The sequence below is a fragment of the Haemaphysalis longicornis genome, unplaced genomic scaffold (genome assembly GCF_048455015.1).
Source record: "Haemaphysalis longicornis isolate Haplotype H1 unplaced genomic scaffold, Haemaphysalis longicornis Haplotype H1 scaffold_5, whole genome shotgun sequence".
NCBI lineage: Eukaryota > Metazoa > Arthropoda > Arachnida > Ixodida > Ixodidae > Haemaphysalis > Haemaphysalis longicornis.
In genome coordinates, this window is record NW_027526385.1 from 762,595 (window position 1) to 780,476 (window position 17,882).

A 17,882-nucleotide genomic window follows, 5' to 3' on the forward strand; every position below is an offset into this window, starting at 1 on the left:
TTCTCTGCGGTTGGCATACACTTCTTACGAGCACAGTTTATACACCTGTTAGGCACCGTGCAAGATGGTGGTGATGATGATCAGTGGTTTCCCCTTTGCAACAAGGTTAGTCTTCCTATGCCTGCTCGTGTACAAGCACCCTTGGAAAGTAAAGAAAACATGTTAATCCATCTAAGCAGACCAAGTTTTAGCACATGCCTTAATGCTGATGACTGCATCCTGATTCAAGTATTTAGTTATCCCGCGAGAACCCCATTCTTAACAAATCTCCTCCTAGTTTCTGCACACAGTGTGAAACTTGGCCAATGGAGATCAACTCCAAGGAGCAGTCATTTCATTCCTTGTCCGAAGATAACTGCTTGAACGTACAGCTCTTCACTACACGGTGTCTATGATTAATGGTACTTGCATGTCCCCTTTAATTACAGTTTGGTACAAATGGAGCAGGTTCATTTTTTTGAAGCTCATAATTAAACTGCTCAAGAGTTCAGACTCACCTCATTGAGCATTTTCAGCTGCAAAGCTATGCGCTTGATGTCAGTTGCATCATGTTTAATCCTTTGAAGGTCAAATTTTTTTGCCAAATGTGATCCCCTAAGGTCAATTTTTTTATTGCTGATTTAAATTTTTTGGACAAATCTATTTCGAGAAAAAATTGCAACTTTTTTAGGGTGACCATAAAGTGACAAAAAAATTGTGTTGTTACCTACACGTGGTACATTCATGAGAAGCACAAGTGCGGGCGCAAGAAGCGGAAGAAGGAAACCGAAAGTAGCTGCTGCGTGCCCACGCGTGACCGGATGTGCAAGTGATAGCCCATGGACTGCTGCAGTAAAGCATAAAGAAAAGAAGAGCCATCTGCAGAAGAAAGAAATTTCATGTATTTTCACAGTGTGGCAGCACATGCCAAGAGAGAGAAATGATAAAAAAAGGCGCACTTTTTAAGCACACAAGCGATGACATACATGTATGTCACTGACCCTGAAAGGGCTAAGATGAAGTCACATTCCCTTTATGTAACAATTTTCTGCACATTCCTACCATACCTGTATGGGACTGCAGCGTTTATACAGGAATAAAAATCTTTCGACTTGTATTTAGGCACCATACATTTTTAGATGAGCGGTTGAAACCATACTATATTTTCGGAGGTTGATTCTCAAAGCACCAGCTGTTAGCACCACACTGCTGGCCTATTTTCCTCTCCATCAATACAGAAAGCAATAGCTTTCGCGGCTGTCTGTCACTGTCAATGTGAGGGGTTGGCTGGAAGCCAGGCATAAGCCAACATGGCTGTTGTCTCCATCCTCATTGATGCAGTGACAGCCAGCAGCACTGCATGATGGTTAATGGCAGAAAGCCGACTTGGTAGGAGAAGGCACTTTTTGTAGGGAAAAATATCAGCTGTGCCCCATAAAGCAGGGGTGATGCCTAGCGACACTGTATAAACAGTGCAGCTAGGTGCCACCTACATCATTGTCTGTGCACATGCAACTGCCACGTTCATTGTGTGCCACCACGGAACTGTGCTCACAAAGCAGTCGCCTCGAGATCATTGCATGGACACTGCAAGGCTACAGGAGAGTTTGCCACGGGCACTACTGAAGTGGTGCATGTGCTGAATCCCCATTTAAAAGTGACCACGATTTAAAGTACCTCACACTGAATTCACCAGGCAGCACTTTAGTCGTTTTGCCCGCATTGTGCTAAGATGAAGTGGTGAATGTTGCAACTTTCTTGCGCATCTAGCGTGAAAAGTGTTCCCACAGCAGCACACTAACATGCCCCTTGAATTTAACCCACACTCTGGAAAAACTTCCACAATGCTGCTTCTTAGGCGCATTTGCGCGTTAAACTGTGGCAGAGTTTTTGCTGTCAATACAGGTCCCACTCAGTTGCAACTCAATTTTATTTGGCTGCCAGTTTAACACCGTGCTCACAAGACGTGGAAACACGCGTGTTGGTGAAACGCCCTTGGCACCACCACCACCATTGCCACTACTGAGGCCTCTGTGTGGCTACAATCTTGCACCAGGCAGAATGGTAACTCGCTGACTAGAAGGAAGCCACACTCGTGGTCTGTGTGTAAATCACAATGGCTTTATGGTGTGCAAAATGTGGCAGGGGGGGTGGGGAGTGGGGCCGTGAGGGGGGAAGGCTCTATTTACACAGGGAGGGGGAGAGTGGGAGACACCGCACTGCGTCAGGGTATCTGCTGCTGGCTCGGTGCTGCACTCTCGTCGGCTGCTGGGCCCCCTTTCTGGAACATCTGGGCAAGACAGCAGGGGTGCCGCGTTAGGCCAAGGAGTTTACACAATTCCAGCCAGTGCTAGCTTCCTAAGACAATGTGGGCAGAGACATAATTAAGGAACACGATGTCACATGGTGTGCTCATCCGCTGCTGTCATGCCATCTGGTGACTGACTGCAGAGTGAGTTGAGCTGGTGCTGCAAGGTTGCCATCAACAATGAAAAACTCAGCCTGCTAAGCATCTCGTCTGTTTTGCGCGACTTTTAAGCACGGGGTAAGGATGAAATACTATTTGTGCTTTTAACTAAAAACTGCTTATGGGAAGCAAATAAGTTAACAACCAACATAATTTATGGCAACCTGCCCCTTCTAGAAATGTAAGCGGCCAATCACAGCCAAAGAATGGCATAGCTGTGAAACTTTTTTATTCCCAATGCACAATTTTTGGTCTATGGAGGCGAACCAGGGTCAATCATCAGACTATGGTGTTCATGTTTGCTACAGCAAAACAATAAAAGATCCTGCACTGTTGCTACAAAATGTGTCAAGAGCCACTTCATCAACAAAAATGTGCAGCAGCTTTCCAGCAAGCCAACCAACACTCTGCTCAAGCAGCACTCAAATACTAAGCTGAATTTGAATCTGTAAAAGAGACAACCTGGCACTGAACTTGCACACTAGTCAACATAAGTTCTGGCCATAACTACGGAATAATGTTTTTTTCTTGAGCAGAATAATCAATGATGGCCAATGGCCACACATAGACAATGCCATTAACTTTCATCCTTCTCAGTAAAGGACTGCCGTCAATACCTTCATCAGGAGGTGTGCATTTTGACAGCTCTTTATGACAGCTATGGCGCACAACACTTCTGCTTGACTATGCAATGGAGAACACTTTTACTCGTGATAAGATTTGTGCCTTGGTAATTTCCCAATTGAGGCTCTGCGTGCGAAAGCTGCACTTCCCCTGTGAGGCACACCATAGAGGAGGGTGCCACATTAATTTTGGCTGCCTGGACACTTTTCAATGCGCTGAATAATCTTGTACGCACAGCCGTTATAAATTTTGGCTGTGGATATGATTACAAAAACGTGCACGCCTGCACGCACGCAGCACACACGCGTGCACACACACACACGCACACACACACAACCACAAAGACCCTGGCCTGCAATGGAATCTGCATGCGATTCGAGTGATCAGGCCTTACAGGAGCGTTCGAGTGTCAGTGGTAGCACACCCAGTTTTCCCTGCTAAATCTAAAGCCATGTCCCTTTTTGAAGTCCTAAAAACACAAATTGTTGCCCCTGAAAATATGTTTTCTCAGTGTTTCCCTACACGGCAATTAAATGGCAGGCAATATTTCAAAGTTGTGGCTGCAACAATATAGATGCTTCAGACTACACAGCGGTACAGTACGTACTAGCTGCTGCACAGAACAGCATTGCAGGGAGGGCTTTGGATAGCACCACAGACAATGGCAAATTTAGGAATTGCCTTTCTGCTGCAGACACCAGATTCTGGTCTTATCTCTCAAAGGGCCATTTATAGTTTTTTTTTTTTTTTTTTTTTTTGTGCCAGCTCAGAGTAGCTCTGAGCAGCTCCAAGCAACCCAAAACTGCTTCCGCCATAGATGTTCTATGGGCAAATAAAATACCAAGCGGCTTGGAGCTGCTCAGAGCTGCTTTGAGCAGGCAAAAAAAAAGAGACCTTATGCTTCACAAGCACTGGCCAATACACTTCTACATTTATTTGCTAGCTACGCACCATCGCCAACAGGGGCCATTCCACTGCTATAGGTGCCAGACACTGATGTCCAACACTTGCTTTTTCACTTGACTGATGCTTCCAGATTAAAACTGCATCAACATCAAGACATTCGATGCCCTCACAATAGAATCAGTACTTTTTGGTCCGTGCAGGTTGCCTCGACAACAGGAAAAAAAAAAAATGCAATCCAACAAAAGTCCTTAGTGTGAACATCAAATTGCTCTGAAGTGTGCAGCATTGGGAGTGAAGATGGTTTTATGGTGCACACGAGTGGCCCCAACGAGGATTGTGTACTTAGCGAGACGTGACCAACGCACCCCCCGGAGCAGCTGCTGGCCGAAGAAGTTTGAGGCGGCGGCCGTGATGGAGCGCCGCTTGCCCAGGCGGCAGCGCACGTAGCCGTACAGGTTGGCCCCGTTCAGGGACAGGGCAATCAGCGTCACCATCTGCACAGCACGGGGGACAACACCACGCCAGCTGTGAAGGGGTCTTTATGTGTCTGGGCTTTCATGATATTTTGGATTAGGGACAACGCTTATAAAGGAAGAGAGCTGTTATGGAAGGTGCAACTTGGGCAGAAATCGGGTCTCTACTACGATCAGGAGAAATGCAGGCTGTTATTTTTATTCCTTCCACAACATGCAGTGAAATCACCTTGTGAGAAGCACAGAAAAACTTGAACACTAGTAATGCTCACCTCTACGTAGCTGATAACAGCAGAAAAAAAAATAGCTTTGAAGCTCGCATCATCCCCGCAGGCATTTCAGGTAAGTGGCCGCTTTGGTCATACTACAACCTAAAGTCCCTCCCTTCAGTTTTCAATATACTAATAACATCCACAAGGCATTTTCTATGGGAAGGTGCACAGCCTCAAAGTAATTCCTCCAAGTTCTCTACTTGCGTATTGACTATGCAGGGACAACGGCTGCCGCTATGAAGTTTTTCGTCAGTTAACAATGAAACAGAAGGATTTCTGTGTGTGAGAGAGACAGAGAGAAGCACTTTCTTGGGGTAACGGGACCAGGTGGGGGGAGCAAGGGAGGTAAAAAGATAGGGCAAAGAGCAGTTTGTCAGCTTTTCACTGTTCACCCAAGGTTCCCCATTCTCACAACTTTGTGGTGGCGCACACACACACACACACAAGAAGGAAAGGTTGGCCAAGAGAATGTGCGAGATTCACGCACTAGCCACTGGAAGTTCCAGCTGAAGAGGGAGATGAAGAAGAAGAGCGTCCACAGCACGGGGGCCCCGATCAGCCCCATCCAGAAGAGGCTCGCCTCCGAGGCGTCGCCCACTTTCTCACCCGCCTGCAACAAGGGGGGGAAGGAGGAGGAGGCGGCACCCTCAAGTTAGTTAGCAAGTGGGCATCCCTGCGTCTAAACAGGGACGGATTTATTTAGTGTTGTTTGCTTCAAAAGCCTTCCTCCTGTGCAGCCATAATGGAAGCAGCACAGTGGATGCCTTTGGTGTCCCTTTAATGTCAGTAGCTTCTACAACACTCAAAAGGGGTGTGTTTGAAACAGACAAAGCTAAACAAATCCTTCCCAGGGGTAATGGCTCTTGAAATATCCACTATGGTGAGCACACTGCACCCATCTGGTGACAGCTTGCAGGGGGCAAAATATCAACGCACCAAAAGCAGCAGCAAAAGAGAGACAACAATTGCAAGAACACTTGTGTCACAAAGCAGTGATAAATGCCCAGACCAAGATTCATTGGAAATGTGCACCAACATGCACTTTTGAACAATGTGAAGTTTTTGTAGCAGCTAACCTGCATGTTAAAAGCCCGCGTGGTTTTGTCGTGATGTCTTCACAGCCAACCTCTACCTTTCCGGCACTTTAACTGATCTAAGTGAGTTCAATAGGCTGTCATTTAAAAACACACAACTCTATCACAGCACCGTTTTGGAGCCCTCTGGATTCATTCTGATCATGTGGCATTTATTACCTGGTACTAAACCTGTGCACGCAAGGATTGTTGCATTTTGGCACTACCTAAAACACTAGGGTTTAAACTCGTGAACCATAGTTGATTGCAACTGCACTGCTTAGGCACTACGTCACCAAAATGGACCTGGATGTTTTCCTTTCTGGTCATCAAGAACTCCCACTACCAAGGGGTAGTACGGATTGAGGCTACGTGGAGAGCTCAGCATCCACACAAATGCCCCTCTGGCCTTAAAAGCACCCTCAGAGGACCCGGAAGGAGCGGGGACCTTGCGGCTCTCGAAGACCCAGTGGCTGCGTCCAGCGTCGTCGACGTAGTTCCACCAGCGCAGCCCTACGAGCAGGCGCCCCGTGACGTTCTTGACGGTCCAGAAGTCCATGCACAGCAGCAGCAGGATGCACACAAAGCTGGACACAAAGCTGTCCGTGAAGAAGCGGCACAGCAGGTAGGCCAGCAGCGCCGTCGTCCGGAACGCCAGGTGGAAGAAGGACGCCAGCGGGTGCCTGCGAGTGAGCACGCACGCACAAAGCAGGCCGAGTATGGGGCAAAGAATGCACATTCTGGGTGCTTGACACGCCAACGCTACATTTTGGCCTGTGAGGCACGCAGTGATAGAAAGCTATTGATGTTACTCGGCCCCCCTCATTTCAGAAAATAATAGTTGTCGAACAACAACAACAACAACAAAAAAACACATGCATTTCTGCGCAGAACTGGTAGGTAGGTGAATGCCACTAGTGCGTCTCTTGAGCATCCGAGCCATGTTTCACGAGTACGAGTTGCTGCACTACATCACAGTGTCTGTTCAATCTCTCCAACATACTGTTGGAGAGATTTCAGAGACAATGCTGCGACTAAAGTCTTGCTAATATGAAGCTACCAATCATGTTTAGAATGACCATGAGGGATTAAAACTGGAATGGGCCTAGCGTACTGCAACACACACAAAATGCATCTCCTAATAAAGTACTCAATGTATATGTGAACATCTTCGACAGAACTCTGTCTGGTTGGGTTAAACTTACGAGGCAAATACACCAACCAAGGGCATTTATTCAAAGCGGTCCCAACGTTTCGGAGCCAACTCGGCTCCTTCATCAGGGGTGACTATGTACGACAAGAAGCAGCGGTTATATAGGTGTCTTCTTCTTTTTCTTTTTTCTTACTGTATTCTTTCCCTTGCGCGTCGGAGGCCGTGGGCGTAGATGGTGGGAAGGGCTCCGAGGGATCTGTTCAGGCCTTGCCGGTTCCCTTGTATGTGCCAAGACTCAAGCAGTAATCTTTGTGAGTAATTCGTTTCGGTGCCAATCACCTGCGCGCCGTGAAAGTTAATCCGGTGGTCAGCTTTTTCGCAGTGCTCGGCCAATGCGCTGCGCTGAGTGTCGGATTTGCGAACGTCATTTTTGTGTTGGCGGAGGCGTTCTGGGAAGTTCATGGTCTCCCCAACATAACTAGTGGGGCATTGTGCGCAAGCAATTCTGTAGACTCTTGCGCACAATGCCCCGCTAGTTATGTTGGGGAGACCATGAACTTCCCGGAACGCCTCCGCCAACACAAAAACGACGTTCGCAAATCCGACACTCAGCGCAGTGCATTGGCCGAGCACTGCGAAAAAGCTGACCACCGGATTAACTTTCACGGCGCGCAGGTGATTGGCACCGAAACGAATTACTCACAAAGATTACTGCTTGAGTCTTGGCACATACAAGGGAACCGGCAAGGCCTGAACAGATCCCTCGGAGCCCTTCCCACCATCTACGCCCACGGCCTCCGACGCGCAAGGGAAAGAATACAGTAAGAAAAAAGAAAAAGAAGAAGACACCTATATAACCGCTGCTTCTTGTCGTACAGTCACCCCTGATGAAGGAGCCGAGTTGGCTCCGAAACGTTGGGACCGCTTTGAATAAATGCCCTTGGTTGGTGTATTTGCCTCTCAATGTATATGGCTCGTTATTTCAGGGGGTGTGTCCAATACACGCAAGTGAGGCCTTAGCAGTTGTACTGATGCATCATCAGCTAGGGCAATTATTTGCAGGCCCCTACACCAAAGAACATACCCTTATATCTTAGGCTGTCAGATACTGCCCTTACACTGACATTCTCCTTGACAGGTGCACATTACAGTAGGTGCCAAGTCCATTAATGCTCCTTTACAGAAAATTTGCATGTCCTACATTAACAGGCATGCACTTGACTTTAATACGTTAAATTTTCAGCTTTACACTGTAGTTTTGCTTTTGTACACAGTGTCTCCTGGTGGTAATTAAGTACACCTCAAAGATACAATACATGGTTCTGCATAGACAAATATTTTTTGTTAATTTTGATTTTAGTAAATATACCGAGCCACCGAGACTCAAAATCGCACGGAAGGCCCAGGGAAACCACACAGGTCTGAATATGTAACAGACACCTCGTAATTATCAGACGCAGCTGTTCGCATGTCGATCGGGAGCAACATCGCGACTACCACAAGAAAAGTACAATGTTCTGCGCAAGCATAGTCATTACGTGCTGACCTGACGGGCCTCTTGGCGGCTCCCGCTTCGACTTCCCCAAAGTCGATGGTGGCCGCATCTTCCGTGCCTTCCATCAGCGCCTGCGATTAGAACACGACGCCAGCTCGCACAACTTCAAGCCACCTCGGTCAGTACAACGAGACAAACCAGGCTTTCATCCCGAGAAACTTATTCCACATACCCAGCTGCCGTTACGCCCAACATCGAAGCCCGAAAGGCAGTGACACCGCTGGTATTCTGGCGGTAGCTACTGTGGCAAGGGGAAGCTTACGACGTAAGCAACGTAAGCAGACCCCGGCGAAGCTTCAGTCAACAGCTGTGACACACCGCGACCCGTGATTCATCACGCATGCCGCTAAAAGCGCGTTCACAAATTACCACCTTCGCCGCACGATGCGTATTTAAACTTGTACCCCAAAGCACCCCGAGCAGCCCCTTGTTTCAGCGAGGCACAAGTTGTTCGAGTTATCTGCCGCCGTGTTTGAAGGGAAACGGTGCACGGCACACGTGAGGGCCCGGCGAACCGGTGGAGTAGGTGCTTGCGCTGTGACTTACGCTGGAGGAGTTGCTCATTTCGCCGCTTAATGTAGCCATGCTGACGCACCCCTTATTTCCTCACATATCAGTTGGCGGAGATAAGAGGGCTTCCGAAGGACACACAACGCGCTGAACACCGTAACGCACGAACCCTCGGCCGCCTGCCCTGAAAGTACGGCTGCTGACTCCACTGGACAGCTGTTCGAGCCAAAATGCCTTAAAATCGAAACTAGACTACGCAACCGGCACCAGTAAAAGCTTCTTCTTTTTTAAAATATTTAGTGAAAGCAAACCTCAACACTTGTAAATTGTCAAGGTCATTTCTTACTTTTGAATCTTCTTTGTTATTGATAACACAGCAACTATGGTTTAAAATATAAACAAAGACAACCTTTACGTCATGGTTATCATCATCGTCGTCGTCGTAAAAAAAAGTTTCCGCGAAGTTTGTGTTGGCTTTGCATATGGTAGGTTAGGGTGGCCCTAGGTAGGTGCTTCTGACCGACTCGCAGCAGGCTTGTCGGAATTTCGCTAGGGGACGCCTTCACACAACAACTCTACGCATCATTCAGCAGCAGCCCCTGAAGAGGCTAATCAGGATTGTATGGGCTCCCGCACATCACGGCATCCCTGGAAACGAGGCGGCGGACGCCATCGCTCGAGGATTGACCCACCGAGCGGGCGCCGAGAGCAGCGTTGCCGAACCCGAGTGCATGCAGCCCTTGACCTCTTACGCCGAGATCACGCAGCACTACAGGCTGTCGCGTCAGACACTCGCTCCCCACACAAATCTCTACACCGAGAGCACGAACGTTACGTGCTCTCCAGACTAATACATTACCCCATCCTATCCGGCTTCACCTTTTCGACCGACAGAACTCCCCGCTTTGCCGATTTTGCGGAGAACCCGGAACGCTACGCCATATGGTCGGAGGATGTGACCAATCTCCACTGATTCCTCCCAACCTGCAACTTTCCACTGTCGAGCTTTGGGAGAGCGCCTTGGCGAGCACCAGCCTGGACGACCAGCTTCGGCTGGCTCAAAGGGCTGTCGACACTGTCGATGCTGCCCGCGCTCAAGGCATCCTGGACTGAGGACGCCTCCTTCAAGCTTCAGCACAATCCCCCCTGTTGATTTAAATAAACGTTTATTCTCTCTCTCTCTCTCTGACCACGACCGACTATACTAGTGCAAGCTATCGGTATTGCCTTGCCGTCATGTTTGTTAGGTGAGGCCTGAAGGGGTTACCAGTGTTACATAGCTACATTTTCAACGACTTACTCAGCGTAGTGCCCCGCACGGGGCACCTTGAGTAATTATAATGACCCTATGCAAAATGCGCCCCGCCATCTTATGTCGACTCCGGTAACTAGATATTCCTTACTGGAAGCCAGTTCTCTGAATTGAACCACTGTCACCATCTTGGAGTTGCTGCCGTATTACTGTGCAGAAATTGCAATGAAAAGCCAACCCATTGTTCGAAAAAAAAATGAGTTCAGGTGATTTGCTTTCATGCATTTCAGAGGGCTTGTCTTGATACAAGTTGTTACGGCAGTTGGTTGCTTGTTGCCTTTGATCAACGACTGCAGCAGTGATAGCGAACTAATAAACTGACTTAATTGTGCAGGAAAAAAAAAAAGATTCCGCACAAAAATTTTCGCCTGAAATAGACCCTCGTTGTGGCCAGAAACCCTTTGTATCGGGCTTCTGTATCGCTGAGTAAGTCGTTGAAAATGTAGCTATGTAACACTGGTAACCCCTTCAGGCCTCACCTAACAAACATGACGGCAAGGCAATACCCTATGCAAAATGCGCCCCGCCATCTCACGTCGACTCCGGTAACTAGATCCGCCATTTTGGTACGGTCGTTTGAAACCGAAACCAATTATCAAAACATAGAAGGCGGACATTGACCGCTCTTGGTGATGTACTACAATGCCGGAACATTGCTTCGTGCCGCAGAGCACGCAATGCGGAAATACCGGTTCAAATGGAGAAAAGGTACGTTAAGTTCCACGCTTTTGAACGAACTTTGTGACGCGAACTGTACCGGCGCGAGTAACCTTTGTGACACGCTGGGCGCGGTGCGCTTGGAGCGAATATTTGTCGTTGGTTCGCTAAGCGCGGGGTTCCGTAGTCGCTGTCCGTATGAAAAATACAGCTGCGTTGGAGTTCTGTTGTCCAGCCTTTGTATTCTAAATGAAGCCTGAGCGTGCGCCGCCTATTCACGTGACTGACAGCGGCGCTCGACCGGGAAAACAGTACCACACGTTGCCAAAATTAGGCTGTTTCTTTACTCATCCCTGTGGCTCTGCGCCCGCTTCATTTCATTGTTAAATGGTACCGCTTAGCCCCTACACGAGCCTTTATATTAGCTAGGGCTGTAAACAAACTTTTCTTGCCGCACTACGCCGTCACGGCGCGGTTGAAAATTTCCTCTGTGGCGGGCGAGCACGGTATGGGAGTGTGTTGTTGGTTTCTTTACGTTGCATTTAGCCGCGTGTCGTTGCAGAAGTGGCGAACACTGTTTTATGATGATCTAACGGTGGAAAATTCGAGCTTTTGCACTTGGTTCCCAATTTGCCGGGCTGAAAGGTTTGTTGTTACGCCAAGTTAACTTGGTGCCCATTGTCATTCCAGCAACGATGTATTTACTGCCGAATACTTTGCGACTAAAATACACACTCACTCCTCTAGTTTTGTCACATGCTGCATGCATGCCTCCGACGTAATAATAGTGGCCATTGATGTAGGTAGCTGAGACAATTTTCAAGTTTTACCCGCCGCGGTGGCTCAGTGGCTACGGCGTTGCGCTGCTGAGCACGAGGTCGCGGGTTCGATTCCCGGCCGCTTGTCTGATGGAGGCGAAAAGCAATTACGCCAAGTTAACTTGGTGCCCATTGTCATTCCAGCAACGATGTATTTACTGCCGAATACTTTGCGACTAAAATACACACTCACTCCTCTAGTTTTGTCACATGCTGCATGCATGCCTCCGACGTAATAATAGTGGCCATTGATGTAGGTAGCTGAGACAATTTTCAAGTTTTACCCGCCGCGGTGGCTCAGTGGCTACGGCGTTGCGCTGCTGAGCACGAGGTCGCGGGTTCGATTCCCGGCCGCTTGTCTGATGGAGGCGAAAAGCAAAAACGCCCGTGTGTACGAGATTTCGGCGCACGTTAAAGATCCCCAGGTGGTCAAAATTAATCCGGAGCCCTCCACTACGGCGCGCCTCATCGCCTGCGTTGCGTCGGCGCGTTAAACCCTACAATCAATCAATCAATCAATTTTCAAGTTTTTTTTAAAAAGAAAAAAAGAAAACAGCCACAGTTGCATCAGGCCGCCGCGCATCAGCTTGAGTGCTTTTGCGTTTTTTGTATCCACAGTGAAAATCCCAGTAAATTAAACTACTTCACTGATTTATAGCGCGCGCAGTATAGCAAACTGTGGATATAAATGGAACAAAAAGAAGCATTGGCGCACCCCTGCATGTCGCGGTCTAGTAAACACGACGTTGCCCAGCCTCTGCGTGCTCGCGAGATGACCACGGCGAAATGTGCATGAATGCTTGCTGGTGCATGAATAGCTCTCATAGGTGACCCTTCAGGTGCCATGCCAGTCCTTGTTTCTGTCACTGGGGGGGGGGAAGGGGGAGGAGGAGCGGGAGGCCAGCACAACTGGGGCACAAAACTCATTCCCAATGCTACCAAGTTTTCTCCCAAGCGCCTGCACGGCACTTTGTTGCTGCTCGCATTGCTCCTGTACTCGACGTGCATCGAACAGACGCATTGGCAAGGGAAGGGAGGGGCCATTTTATCGCGGGCTTCTCCAGTCAATGTTTTCGACACTCGCTGGCTTGATGCCCTGCTGTCTCGGACATCCCCACTGTTGTGGCAGCTCAGTGTACGCAAGCTCCGGTGGCGCCTCTTAAAACCTTCGGCTTGCAAGATGGCGAGTAGGTGCACAGCAGCCAGGATGTGACTCCATGCTCCACTGCAACCCGCCGGGCACTCGCACGATGCCTCCCCAATCGCCCCACTGTCCGTCTCAAAGGTGAGGCACACAACATAGGGCCGGCCACTTTTCTTCTGGGAGCGAAAGCAGCTGCTGAGCACATGGATGAGACCCAACCTGCAAGAACAGAGAGAGTATCAGTAAATAACATTCAGGGAAGAACAGGACTAGTCCGCTACTGTTTATGGTAAAGGGACAGAGCAGAAAGAAGTGGCCGCAAGTAACAGACTCAAAATGACCAGATTTTGTGTCTTGCTTAACACTGTTGCAAGGGCAATAATCTACACCTCAAACAGCAATAATGTCAAAATTGTTCGTCAAGTTTGAGCGTGCAAGTATCTCTGCATGCTTTGGTAATGCATTTTTCAAAAGAAGGAAGTTTAACATTCAAAAACCTGAGCGTGAGTAATGATACCAGTACCCGCATAATCGTGTTCGTCATAACTAGAGACCGGAAGTTTAGGCACTAAAAAAACGGGTTTTAGGCGCCTATTGAAGGCGCTCAAAATTGAAATTTAGGCATATATAGGCACTAAGTACTACCATATAGGCATATATAGGCTCGAATAATATTTACTCAGGCGGCGTATTTCAGTGCAATTTTTCGGTTTAGAGTAAACACAGGCTACAAACATCGGTATTTTGAAAATGCAATTTTATTTTCTTCATAAAACACTCAAGGGTGACGATTTCAAGATATCTAGGGTGACGCAACACTGTGCGAAAGGCTGTGGAAGCAGTGGCAAACAAGCACCATCTCCAGGTTTTCGGGCTTGAAGTTGTGCCTTCTGTCAGTCAATATCGTCTTGTACGCAGAGAAAGAACGCTCCACATCCACTGAGGTTAGCGGAGCGTACTTGTACTTTGGCACGTTGGATGTTTTGATTCCATCTGGAATCGCGGTATGTCCGCCGCTCAAAACCTCAGACAGTTCCGTCAGCGTCGAAAATCCGGGATTTCTGTCCAACACAGACTTAAGCTTCTCTATAGCTCTGTCAGCAACCGGTCCCCTGGGAGCACTAGCGAACCTTTCCTGTGCGTCCAAAATCAGCTGAATATTTTCAGTCAGCGTTGTGCCCGAACTTTCAAGTTTCTGTATTGTTGTTGCCAAGAACGTGAAATGGGCACACAAATAGGCCAAGTCACATGCAAGTGTAACATCATGTAGAACCTTCTGGGCCCTTCTCACGGCGACACTCTCATCTTCAGCAAAGCTGCTTACAACAGCCTTGACACCGTTTAAGTGTTGGTTGTAGTATTCCACTGCCGTCAGCCAAGTTCCCCAGCGGGTAACAACAGGCTCCGGTGGAAGAGGTACACCCGGCAGCTGCTCCCTGAAAGCACGAACGCGGGAAGGAGCCTTGAGGAACACCGCCTTCCCTACAGCTATCAGTTCGTTGACCGAACTGAACGACTTTCGTAGCTCTTCACACACCCGATGAATCCCGTGAGCAAGACAAGTGACGTGCAATAGTTCTGGGTAAAAAACCTTGAGAAGTGCACCAGCCTTAAGCATATAAGCTGCTGCATCTGTGTAGAGCAGCAGTACTCGGTCGTCGTGGGCTCCGGAGGGGTACAGAAGCTTCAATGACGAGTTCACGAAGCGGGCGATGGTCTCTCCGCTAGTTTTTTCTAGCTCTTTTGAGCAAACCAGGAAGGGTGTTGTTTTCTCTTCTGCGTCAAGCTTTCCGACTACAAAGTGACCGAGTACTCGTCCGGTGACATCTGTCGTCTCGTCCACAGAAATCCAAATGTGGAATTCACCGATTTCTCTTCTAATTTCTTGTAGCGTCTTCTCGTACAGTGGTCGCAGGTACTCCTTGCGAAGAGTCGACTCTGATGGTACCTTTTGTTTGCAGTACTTTTGCAAGAAATTCTTGAAAGTCTTGTTTTCGATTTTCGCCCAAGGGATGTTAGCAGCGACTAATGCTTCGCACAGGTCAGCGCTGAATTCACTTTTTTTTCCTTGAGCAATACTTTCAGCCAGGAACGATTGTCTTGATGTCGACGGCTGGTTGCGCAGAGCATTGGCTTGATGCAGTGCTGTTCTTTCATGCTGCTGCAAGTGGAACTTTTTTTCACAGGGTACCTGCGCGAAGAAAACAGTAACGAAAACTAAGATATTGCGTAAGGCACGTGAAACGTTGCTAGTGTACTTTTGCTTTTAGTCATGTAGAGTTGTAAACCTGACAATAGCTCAAGGAATGGCTAAGTTGGCCAGCTGCGCAATAGCAGGTAACCGTTTTTAAAATCATGATGCTTATACAACAATCCGACCAACACTGTGCCGGAAATTTTCAATAAGGAAGCCAGTTCCCGAATTAGGTTGCAAACATTGCACAACAATGAATAGCAGTTACCGTAAAAAGTTCTTAAAACGCACATTATTGGCAAGTTCTGAGCATTCAGAATAAATTTAGCGTAAGCACTGTTGGAGGCGTCACGTTTACGGTTGGTCCAGTGTTCACGTCAAGTGCATGATATCGTTAATTAAGATCAAGTGGAAAGTATTGTATTCTCACCTGCTTTCCGCAGGGTTGGCAGAATACTGTTTCTCCGTCGACGGTGTAGCACTGCGATCCACTGGTCCATTGCCGGATAAGGACACTTTTCGGCGTCTTAATCTTCGGCATTCGTCGGCAGGCTTCGGACGGATTACGGAGAGAGCAGAAACGCCAACTACGCTGACGTGCTGGCTGTAGTGATAGGGTCAATAGGTTTTCTCTTAAAGGGGTCCTGAAATGCCTTCCGCCGATGCATGGATATACATGTAACCAAATAAAGCAATGTATTAGCAATCTCCTCCTGCAAGAATTTTGTTAAAGCGATGAGTATTAGCTGAGAAATCGTAAATCAAAAACCGCGAATTATCGTCGCGCCGTCTTTCCTCCTCCTTTCAACTGTTTCTTCGCTGTTGGCCTCCCCTCCCATGATGCTCCGCTCCTCAGCGGTGACGTACTTCCGCTATTGCGCTCCCACAGACTGCCGTCTGCTACGGGCCAGCTCTTTCGGCTTTTTCATCTCTGTAGACACCATGGACACAGGCTGGAAAAGCGAACGAATGACCTGGCCGCATGTGTGCGGCCTGGCCTTGCCCTTTCGCGGTGTACGTAGGTGCAGTTGGTATCGGCGGCGAACTCGCAGCCGCGTGGGGAGAATCGTGCGCTCGTTCCCTTTGGTGCACCGCGCACTGTTTATCCAAAAAGCGCGGTCTCAGATGTGGCCTCGCTGGTGCCGGGTGTTATTTTGCGGTGGTTGTAATTCCTACTACCGGCGGCATGTGAAAAAAGACATTTTCAACCGACACAGAACCCGTGCACAAAACGCGCCGGATCGGATCGCTTTATCAGCGGCGATGAACGTGAAGGCGAAGAGCATGAAGGCGAAGAGCAAACCAACGCTGCACTCGATCAGCGAGAACCCGTGTTCTGACAAGCTGCACCCGTGTGTTGCATTCAACACTCACGGGAAAGCGTTTGTTTGCACTTGTTTGGATAGTCGTAAAATGTCCAAACACTCCGGCACTCCGCTAGCAGATCAGCCGGCGAGACATTTCGGAAAACATTTGACAGATGGCGCCGTATGCATTAGTGTGGGATGCGGTGCGGTTCGTGCGGTTCGGAGCTCGGGAGCACGAGCCTGTCTAGCGAAGTTTTCTCAGTGTGTCGCTGCTGGTGTGACTACGTGTGAAGACGCCGGGAGCACTGCAGTACCACAGCGATGCACTACGGTATGTCGGCAGGCGTACGCTGCACAGTGCTGCGACTCGTTTCTGGTGCTGGTCGGCTGGGCCTCACGCGGCGCGGGCGCAGGGCCATCGGCCTTCCGCCAAGTGGTGCACCCATGTGAGAAAGGGAGTCAACAAAACTACGCACGCCTGTTCGGACGCCCGATACGTGACGTAGGGACAGCGCCGCTGCAGTTCCTTGCAAAGCGGGCCCGTCGGAGGGGCAGTTGTTTCCTCCTCAAGGACGCTCCCCTCTTCCCTCTTCCCCCACCGCTCAACCCTCTCTGTGCGCCGACTCCATCCGCCTCTTCGCCGGCGCGCTCGGGAAAATGGTACGAAGTACGGTGCGACGGGAGGATGCCGACACGCCGCAAGTAAAATGCGACAACTGCAACAGGTGGGTGTACCTGGACGAGACGGGGTACAAGACGCTCCGGGAGGCCCGAGCCGCGGACGGCTTCATGTGCACTCTCTGCGTCTCAGATGCCACTTCTGCTGCGAAACTGGATGCTTTGGAAACGGAGACAATGAAGCTGCGAGAGTTGATAACCCGACTGCAAGAGCAAATCCTGGTGTTGAATACACAGCTCGCAAGAAGTGGCGTGATCTCTGAGCAGCGGAGCTCTGGACCCGAGCTGCAGTCTTCTCGACCGTCTGAGTCAACGTCAGCCCTCGTGCCCTCCAGTCCATCAGAGTGTGCTCAAGAAATTGCTCTGGAAAGTCAACAGCAGCCACCCCGGCGAGCTGAACCCACAGTCCTTCCTATACAAGCGCTCGGCGCGGGCAGCAGTACGCAGGATGAATCTGGAATTAACAACCTGAGCAACGTCGCTGACAAGCCCCTTGCTACAGCACCGGAAGTAACAAGCTTCCGGGATGCGAATCTGGATGCAGCACCGAACTCTAGTGAGGACGAACCACCAAGGAAACATCTGGAGGAAAGGACCCCTGCGCGTAAGCCAGATATACAGAAAAGTGCCGCACATGAATCATCGGGAACAAGTCCAGATGAGGTGGCTTTTGGGACTGGGCAAGGTGACACGCAACTAAATGCCTCATCGAAGAACAACCTCAGACAAAATAGCCAAGAGAAGTTGCCCAATGCCCTGG

The 17,882-nt window shown here is 49.1% G+C and overlaps 1 protein-coding gene and 1 long non-coding RNA gene across 3 annotated transcripts; both read right to left on the bottom strand.

The window, feature by feature from the left end:
• Positions 1–863: 863 nt before the first annotated feature.
• Positions 864–9,237, bottom strand: LOC144137762 (Golgi apparatus membrane protein TVP23 homolog B-like). Of its 2 annotated transcripts, none has more exons than XM_077669709.1 (6): positions 9,049–9,237; positions 8,494–8,573; positions 6,243–6,477; positions 5,209–5,331; positions 4,342–4,470; positions 864–2,269 (listed from the first exon to the last, which is right to left on the bottom strand). In XM_077669709.1, the coding sequence occupies exons 1-6, from the start codon at positions 9,085–9,087 to the stop codon at positions 2,204–2,206; spliced, it is 672 nt and encodes a 223-aa protein (XP_077525835.1). In that variant the 5' UTR covers positions 9,088–9,237; the 3' UTR covers positions 864–2,203. The 2 variants fall into 2 exon arrangements, with proteins under 2 accessions (XP_077525835.1, XP_077525836.1); XM_077669710.1 differs by lacking the exon at positions 9,049–9,237 and adding an exon at positions 8,675–9,028.
• Positions 9,238–13,683: 4,446 nt separating this feature from the next.
• On the bottom strand, positions 13,684–15,767 carry LOC144137763 (uncharacterized). Its single transcript, XR_013315730.1, has 2 exons — positions 15,568–15,767; positions 13,684–15,134 (listed from the first exon to the last, which is right to left on the bottom strand). It is a non-coding gene; the product is annotated as an uncharacterized LOC144137763 (long non-coding RNA).
• Positions 15,768–17,882: the final 2,115 nt, after the last annotated feature.

Excerpts from the sequence above, each read along its gene's own strand:
- LOC144137762 (XM_077669709.1), bottom strand. The coding sequence starts at position 9,087 with ATGGCTACATTAAGCGGCGAAATGAGCAACTCCTCCAGC. Across the intron at positions 5,332-6,242 it reads GGGTCTTCGAGAGCCGCAAG|GCGGGTGAGAAAGTGGGCGA; the intron begins GTCCCCGCTCCT and ends CCCTTGTTGCAG. Across the intron at positions 2,270-4,341 it reads GCCAGCAGCTGCTCCGGGGG|ATGTTCCAGAAAGGGGGCCC; the intron begins GTGCGTTGGTCA and ends TGTCTTGCCCAG.